The 9,308-nt window shown below is 41.7% G+C and overlaps 1 protein-coding gene across 1 annotated transcript in view; it reads right to left on the minus strand.

The window, feature by feature from the left end:
* The window catches only part of nelfcd (negative elongation factor complex member C/D), a 39,311-nt gene extending 30,003 nt beyond the window's left edge, over nucleotides 1-9,308 (minus strand). The window contains exons 1-3 of the mRNA XM_042088580.1: nucleotides 9,149-9,308; nucleotides 5,434-5,549; nucleotides 58-167 (exon numbers count right to left, since the gene is read on the minus strand). Coding sequence (XP_041944514.1) covers nucleotides 58-167; nucleotides 5,434-5,549; nucleotides 9,149-9,202 — 280 coding nt within the window. The 5' untranslated portion in view covers nucleotides 9,203-9,308. The remainder of the gene's footprint in view (nucleotides 1-57; nucleotides 168-5,433; nucleotides 5,550-9,148) is intronic.

Below are 9,308 nucleotides of genomic sequence, written 5' to 3' on the forward strand. Positions count from 1 at the left end.
GTGTGTGTGTGTGTGTGTGTGTGTGTGTGTGTGTGTGTGTGTGTGTGTGTGTCTGACCCATCTGAATGAGCCACTCTGCCAGCAGGTTGACCGTCTGAGCCACAGCGGAGTAGTTCTCAGACAGCAGCTGAATCACGTGCTCCGGTGAGCCGCCTGCCTGGAAGTAGCTGGACAACATACAGGAAACAGGAAATGGGTCATCAACATACAGGAAACGGGTTAAAGTGTTAAAGCGTATTTACACTACCTGGGCCATCAGTCAGGCAGTCATGGCTACCAGTCCCACTCACACACTCACACACACACACACACACACACACACACCTCCATCCATCCATAGATATAGAAAGCTAGATACCACATTGACTGTCGAGTTCGGACGCCATATTGGTGGGGGCATGGTAAACGCGGACGCCATATTGGTGGGGGCATGGTAAACACGGCCGCCATATTGGTGGGGGCATGGTAAACACGGCTGCCATATTGGTGGGGGCATGGTAAACACGGCTGCCATATTGGTGGGGGCATGGTAAACACGGCCGCCATATTGGTGGGGGCAGCACCTTTGCTGTCTATGGGCAACACTTGCAGCCAATCACAGACACCTGTCTGATTTCCAGTCGGAGTCACATGCTCCTCCATTGGCCTCCAGTGATTGCTGCCCTCACCAAGATGGCGTCGCTATTTACGTACGATCTGGAGCCCAATGCGGTATCTAGCTTTCTAATATCTACGTTCCGGAGCCCAATGCGGTATCTAGCTTTCTAATATCTATGGCTCCATCTCTCATCAACACTATCCAGAGATTGCACTTGCCATTAAAGTCATCCCATCGAATCTTTTTAAGGGACTGTACGATATTCTCCCACAACCCCCAAAACCCCCAAAAAGCTTGCAGGTTTTTAAACATGGTGTCTAGTGAAGCAACGAGGCGCAAACGTGGGGACTTTCTGCGAAGACGAAGCAATGCTAGATTACACATGAATGTAGTACGAGTTGAAATGGTCTATAAAAAACGGATTTATTTTGTCTAATATGATGTAGGTGCTACTGCAGGCATTACGAGCATTTTCTAGTAGTCTGTTCTATGTTTTACTTTGGCAACTATCCGAGCTGTGAAACATACAAATTCTGTTATCTGAATTAACTGCTTGGTGCCAAAAGGAGTGATAACTGCATGAGTTGATTGCACAAAGCAAGAGGGTACACAACCGCTACGTAGGCTAGACTGTATGGCTGAGATGACTTGAATCGACTTGACTTGACTTGACTTAAAACCCATTCGAATCCTAGCAGTCTACACAAAACCATGGCTTTTTGGGAGAAGTTACTTTAATAGATATAAAAGGTTCTGTACCTGATGGAACAAATGGACAGACGTAGAAGGATTATCTTGCGCTGTTGACCCGCTAGCTGATCTGGCGTGGCCGACCGGGGCACAGCCACAGTATGCGCAGGTAGCTTTCCCACCATCTTCAGCCTCAAATTCCTCACACTGTCCACAGGAGAGGCATGCACCCCGAAACACGCCGCGTTTGTCTCTCATGCTCTTGTCGACAGTGACTATCCTGTGTTGGGACGCACTGAATTTCGCGGTAAGGTCAGAGGTTATGCTTGTTTCACTTTACTCAAGTCAAGTCAAGTCAAGTTTATTTATATAGCGCATTTCATACACAGAGGTCTTTCAATGTGCTTTACATAAACAAAACCAAACAATAATAACAAATAAAAGCATATAAGGGCAATATAGTCAAAGAATAGTTAAAAGGTAAAGATCATAATAAAAAGAAAACATAAAACACAAGGTAAAATCATTTAAAAATAAAGAATAATTAGTAAGCAAAAACAAAGACAAAAGTAGTAAAAAAAAGTAATAAAACACAAGGTAGAATAATTATCAAGGCAGATTCAGAATGTGTAACTCTGGCAAAAAAAGCATCTGAGAACAGTTTGGTCTGAAGTCTAGATTTAAAACTGGCTACAGTTGGGGCCTTTTTGATGTCATCCGAAAGTTGGTTCCACAGCTGAGCCGCATAGCAGCTAAAAGCTGCTTCACCATGTTTAGTTCTAACTGAGGGTTTTACCAACAGGTTTTTCACCTGGGACCTGAGAGGACGAAAAGGTGTGTACTGCTGAAGCATGTCTGACAAGTATTTAGGTCCTGCTCCATTTACTGATTTATAAACAAGCAATAGTGCTTTAAAGTCACTTTACTGGAAGCCAGTGCAAGGACTTAAGAATTGGAGTAATGTGGTCAGTTCTTTTAGTTTTTGTTAGAATCCTAGCTGCTGCATTTTGTATCACCTGAAGCTGTTTAATAGTCTTTTTAGGAAGGCCTGTGAACAGTCCATTGCAGTAATCAACCCTGCTGGAGATAAATGCATGAATGAGTTTTTCTAAGTCATGTTTTGACATCAGCCCTCTGAGTTTGGCAATATTTGTGAGGTGGTAAAAAGCTGATTTAGTTATCGCTTTCATGTGGCTGTTGAAATTTAGATCAGTGTCAATTAATAGACCAAGATTTTTAACAGTATCGTTTGCCTTCAACCCTTTTGTGTCAAGGAGAGTGGCAACCCTAAGTCTTTCCTCCTTTTTACCAAATATAATTACTTCAGTTTTTTCTTTGTTCAGCTGAAGAAAATTGAGACATCCAGGTGTTGATTTGTTCTATACACTGACACATAGATTCAAGAGGACCATAGTCGTTTGGTGATAGAGCTAAGTAAATTTGTGTGTCATCTGCATAGCTATGATATGAAATCAAATTATTTTGAATGATTTGTCCAAGTGGGAGCATATAGAGGTTGAATAATAGTGGCCCCAAGATCGACCCCTGGGGAACACCACAGGTTAAGGACGTTGGTGTTGAGGTACAGTTTCCGATGGCAACAAAGAAGCTCCTTTCTTGTAGATATGATTTTAGCCAGCTGATAACTATGCCTGTAAATCCAACCCAGTGTTCTAGTCTGTGTAGTAAAATATTGTGATCAACAGTGTCAAATGCTGCACTAAGGTCCAGTAGCACTAGGACTGATGTTTTACCTGAATCTGTGTTGAGGCGTATGTCATTGGAAACTTTAATGAGAGCGGTTTCAGTGCTGTGATTTGCCCGAAAACCAGACTGAAAGTAATCAAAATACCCATTTGATGTTAGGAAGGTGGTTAATTGATTAAAGACTACTTTTTCAATAATTTTGCCAATAAAAGGTAGATATGGGTATGGGCCTGTAATTGTTTAGCATGGAGGCATCCAGGTTATTCTTCTTGAGAAGTGGCTTTACAACAGCTGTTTTCAGTGACTTAGGAAAAGTGCCAGACAGCAGTGATACATTTAAAATTTGAAGGACATCCGCCGCTATTAGGTGAAAAACAGTTTTGAAGAAATTGGTAGGCAGAGTGTCTATCCCCTGGGGATCAATAAAGTACATATCTATCTATCTATCTATCTAAGACACATGTGGAAGAGCTGAGATTCTGTACAGTTTTTTCAAGTGTTTCGTAGTCTATCAAGCTGAACTCTGACGTCAAGTTTAGTTTCCCTCTGTTTGTTGCTGGAAGTTCAGGTTGCTGAATTTGTAATTGAGCAGATATGTTGAGTCTGATTTTGTCAATTTTACCTTTAAAAGATTTGTTAACTTATCAACAGTTGAAAATAGAATACGAGTGTTATTTGAACTTCTATTGATAATGTTAGAAAAGAAAGACTGTCTTGCTTTGGATATTTCAGAGTTATATGTGCGGAGCATCTCTTTATGGATTTCATAGTAGATCTGAAGTTTGTATTTACGCCATTTTCTTTCAGTCTTCCTACACTCTCTTTTTAGAAGTTTAACTGCTGGATTTTGCCTCCATGGTGCTTTCTGTTTGTCCTTAACTTTCTTGAATTGTAATGGAGCGATGTCATCCATAATGTTTGACATGTTTGCATTACTGGCGAATTAGTAGCCCTTGATGAAGTCACATGAGCTGCAATAAAGTTTGGGAACGTAGTAAACAAATTGGCAGCATCTTTGTGGATATTCGGTCATGAAAAATTAGCATTTATATCTTAATATGAGACTGTATGCTCATTTGTACTAGGCAGAACTTTTGCAAGATGAAGATCACACAAGTCACCAGGCATACCGGTATGTGAGTTCAAGCAATCGTTATTATTTTTATGTAGCAAAAACTGGTAGAAAAAGGCCCACTCTGATATTATTCTTAACCACACATAAAACGGCATGTTTTCCCCCTGTTGTTCTGTATGATTCCGAAGCATCTATATAGCCTACGAGAGGCGTAGTATTGTAGAGATCAGCGCTGCGTGTGTAACCGTGTGTGTGTGTATGTGTGCTTATGACATTTGCTGGCCGTTTTAACCTTGTAAACGTCATTTTTCGACCAGTTTTATTTGATTCACGTAGGGAGGAGGGCCTAAGAGAATTTTTTTGAGCCGGGGGGGGGCCCCCTGGAAAAAAAAATTTGACCAGGGGGGAGGGCCAGGCAGAACATTTTTAACCCGATCGTTAAGCCCCCCCCCCGCTAAATATCGTACAGTCCCTAACCAAGACAATGCTGAGTACTTTAAGGGAGAGCAAGACACACCCATCACAACTGCATCATTCAGTGCAAACTGCTGGGATTGGTCAGGAGTGGACGACAGACTCCGCCCCCATCTTCCCCCTCACACACCAATACAAGGCTCTCTTGACTGGACCACAGTAGAACTTAATCACTGACCCTCAGTCCTGCGTTCGAACGCAAACAAGCGTCTCAAATGAGATCTGCTTCACCACTCATTGGCATGCAGTCACTGTGTCCAAGCTGGAATGGTCCTCATCTACATCAATCAGAAATACAATTATCATAGTTCTATTTCTATGTCCTCGCTTCCAAAGAGCTATGTCCTCGTTTCCATAGAACGATGTCCTCGCTTCCAAAGAACTATGTCCTCGCTTCCAAAAAATGATGTCCTCGCTTCCAAACGGCTCCACTGTCTGAAACCACTGACAGCTATTGCCCTGCCCGACACATTCCACTATTGCCCTGCCCGACACATTCAGCTATTGCCCTGCCCGACACATTCAGCTATTGCCCTGCCCGACACATTCAGCTATTGCCCTGCCCGACACATTCAGCTATTGCCCTGCCCGACACATTCAGCTATTGCCCTGCCCGACACATTCAGCTATTGCCCTGCCCGACACATTCCACTATTGCCCTGGCCGACACATTCAGTGTATTGCCCTGCCCGACACATTCCGCTATTGCCCGGCCCGACACATTCAGCTATTGCCCGGCCCGACACATTCAGCTATTGCCCTGCCCGACACATTCAGCTATTGCCCTGCCCGACACATTCAGCTATTCACAATCTTACATCATAAAGTGATGACCAGCATCATGATATTAATGAGTGCCAATATTCATTGGATTCCCCCATGCTCTTACGTCTTTAGAGTGTTGAAGACGGTCGGTTCCATGATGTAATCTCGACTGGAGAACTTCTGCAGACAGTCCTCCTGAGCCTTGTCATCATTCTCTGTCCCCTCTCCGTAGCCATCCTCCTGCGGGATACACACACACACACACACTGAGGATTGCGCTACGCTTTGAACTGTCAAAGGATTACAGTCGCCATTTAGGGAAATCTATAGGTTATAAAATATCTACCCTTATAGAGAGAATGAATCTATAAAAATCTATAGGAAATCTATAGGTTATAAAATATCTACCCTTATAGAGAGAATGTAATAAAAGTCACTCTGTAACACTACTGCCCCCTACTGGAGATACGGCAGCGAAACCAGCGCAAATCATTCATTTCCTACGGAGATTCGCAGACCACATACAAATGGGTCTGAACCGCTGCGAAAAAAATCGGGTCTGTTGGTCATCCGGATGCGTTCAAAAATTTAACTCGTACGACAGGCGCCAGACAGATCCAAACCGACAATCCGACCCTTTCCATGGTTTAGATTAGATTAGAGTAGATTAGATTAAACATTACTGTTATTGTGCAGAGTACAAGTACAAAGACAACTAAATGCAGTTTGTGTCTAACCAGAAATGCAAAAGAGCAGAAAAGTGCAATGTGATGTGAAGTATAGGCAGGTGGTGCATAGACAGGACAATAAATATAGTGCAGTGTACACAGTAGTATACAGTTGATTTACATAAGGTGGTTTAGAGTAATATAAATTAGATATAAATATGTGCAGTGTGTTAGCAGTTACCATATAAGAGCAGAATAAATATGGCTATGTGATATGAACAATGTATGAAAAACATGTACAGATATATGTAGTAGCAGTAACATTATAATAGTAGTAAGAATAATATAGATATGTGCAGTGTATTAACAGAATATAAAATAATGGTGTGTATGACCGTATGTCTTCTGAAGGCTTAAACAGAGCCCAGCCAAAAACTCCAATAAAATTTGTATCAACTTTGAGGGACAGCTATGACCATGCAGGATTATCCAGACCAAACATGACTGATGATTTTGCTACATAGTATTCCTATTTATGTACCAGCATGCAAAATTTGAGCCTCCTACATGGTTTAGTTCTTGCGCTGTGGGCTTGTGAACTTTGACAAAAAAAAGAGGCCGAACAAAATCGACACCCCCCTCCCCCTGTAAAACTGGCTGTATCTTGGAAAGTATAGATTTTTTTGAGACCTAAGTGCGTGGGCCCTGGTTGAACTGACGTGGAATGACCCATGTATAAGTGTGTATGGTGCTGGTAAACACACTTATCTTTGCTTTTAAACGATAAAGTTTCATACAGAAGTCATCGAAAAGGCACGTGCATGATCCATAGTGGTACACAAGCCCATATTGTGAAAAAAAATAAATAAATGAACGGTTGGTGTAAAATATATAATTATTTCCAAACGAAGTTGTTGTCATGTCATTGTCTTACATAGTCTCCTAACGTCATTAGGTCAGAGGGGTATTCCAGAAAGGAGGTTTAACAAACACTGAGATAAAACTTAACCTCTGGGTTGTCTGAACCTGTGGCGACTAAACCCGAGCTGTCGGTTCCAAAACACCGGTTACCAGTTAGTTCAATCAACCCTGTGTTAGATAACCTAGAGTTGTGCGCGTTCACGGCGAACTTATAAAGACATCATCTATTGAGAGTCGAAACCATGAGTGAAAGCGGCGAAAGGAAGAGCACCGTATTTTTCAGAGGTGGAGTAGTCGAGGCTTACGAGGAGAGAACTGTAATAACAAAAAAAGAGAGCAATACTTAAGCGCCTGCGTCCGAGACCTTGCTTGGCAGAGAATAGCCTAACTGACCGTGTAAATGCGTATGTTTAAGATAGCCTATTTAATGTCAAAAGCACAATTAAATAATTCACTGGACATCACGTATTGTATTGACTGCTTTCAATGATGCTTTCTTAAACTAGCCTACCTTGTCACAGATTGAGTGGGCCATAGAATTCTTTGAGAATCCCAAATGCAATTTTCTATTTTAACGCGGGTTCTGTAGCTGTGGGCCAAGTTAAACTTTTGCGCTCCATCATCGGAAGGATGAATGTCGGAAGGCATGGGTAGCCTATTGGACACATTTCGGTGCACATTTGGAAAATGTAATAAGTGATGCTGACCTGCCTGTTGGTGAAACTAGACTTTAATGATCATCGTGGGTTTGTGTCCAGGAAAACGAATGAAGTTGCGCAGGAACTGCTTTAGCGCAAGGCAAACTTTACGCACCAACCGACAGCTTGCCGATATGCTCTGCGTCTCCAACACTACAAAAACTCCCAGTCGGAGAGCGTGTGTAGCCTATTAAAAAAATATTTTATCCCAAATGCCATCAGCATTCTTAACCAAACTTAGTGACAACATGCATACCCGGCTGAGCTGTACAGCTATTTAAACTTATTTATTTTCTATAGGCTATGTTTCCCCTTTTTTGTACTGTACTTGTTTTAATTATATCTTCAATGTGTCTGAGATGTTGTTTGTCCATCTGTCTGGTGAGCCAAACACAAATGTTCACTATGGTGTAGCTTAGGCTAGCTAGCCTACATTAAAAATGTATTTTATTCTATTCTAATCCACCATGCTTAATGTAGGGATGGAGAATGCTTTTCAAGTAGGATATATTTAGGATTCAACTGAAAAACTCGTTTGGATAGGCTAGTCCTATCATGTGATGTCGTGGTCTTATCGCCCTCTCACGGTGAATTGCACGGATGAATATTACATGATTTTGTGCTTCTTTGTCAATCGGACCTTCGTCAAAATGAAACGCCATTGTGTGACAAGTGTAAAAATAGCGGCCTGATTGAACATGCACTGAAATAACCGAACATAATTGAACATAACCTGAACAAAACCTACCCCCTACCAGGTTAAGTTCAGAGCCTATGTTACCATAGTTACTTACATAGCCTGATCATTTTTGAGCTTTCTGGAACTGAAATCCCAGGTTTACCGCTAACTCTGGGTTAACATACCCAGTTAAGCCAGTAAACCTGCTTTCTGGAATACCCCCCAGTTAGACAATTAGTTAATACAAACAAAATATTATTGTTGTTTTACTCCCAAACTCAACGGCACTGCGTCCACAGATTTCGAGCATGGGACGTCAAATCGAATTCAGATTTTAGGGCACACAGACACTGTTTACTAAGCAATATAGGCACTACCCATCTGTCCAATCTTAAACATGGTTTAAATGCAAATGAACATTAAGTTCATTAAGACACCACAATGAATTAAAATGTAAACAAACATCTGCGCAAAAGTGCCTTTTCATGCCACCAATGCTAACCGTTACAGTCATTTCCTGTGTATTAGCCGCAGGACAGTGTTTTATGCAAGTTAAAAGAAACAAAACCATATGAATTTAATACCATATTAACCACCTCGTGTATTAACCTCATAGATCAAGACATTTTGCAAAATCAATGTATAAGCCACGGCTAATAGTTGGGAAATTACGGTAGTTAACAGCGCATTCAAACAGTAGGCTGAATTTTAATCCAGGACTATTTTCGCTAAACATATGCCGTTGAGGTACTTCTTTGATTCACCGGCTACTGTGCATGCAAAACACGTCTTGAGGTTGACTGGACGCTGTCTAGCACCCGCAGCGCCCAGCTCCCTTAGACTGTAGCGTTACGTGTTTGACTTTTCCCTTACCCCGTCATGACCATCCCAATCGCCTTGATTTCCATAAAATTCTTCTTCCATCATCAATAACAATAATAGTCAAACTGAAAATAGCTAAACGTTGTTTTTCGCGAGGGTGTGTTTTCAAAAAGCTACTTCTTCTAAAGGTTTGTCGCACATATATTGCGTC

This window comes from Alosa sapidissima, chromosome 4, assembly GCF_018492685.1.
Source record: "Alosa sapidissima isolate fAloSap1 chromosome 4, fAloSap1.pri, whole genome shotgun sequence".
NCBI lineage: Eukaryota > Metazoa > Chordata > Actinopteri > Clupeiformes > Clupeidae > Alosa > Alosa sapidissima.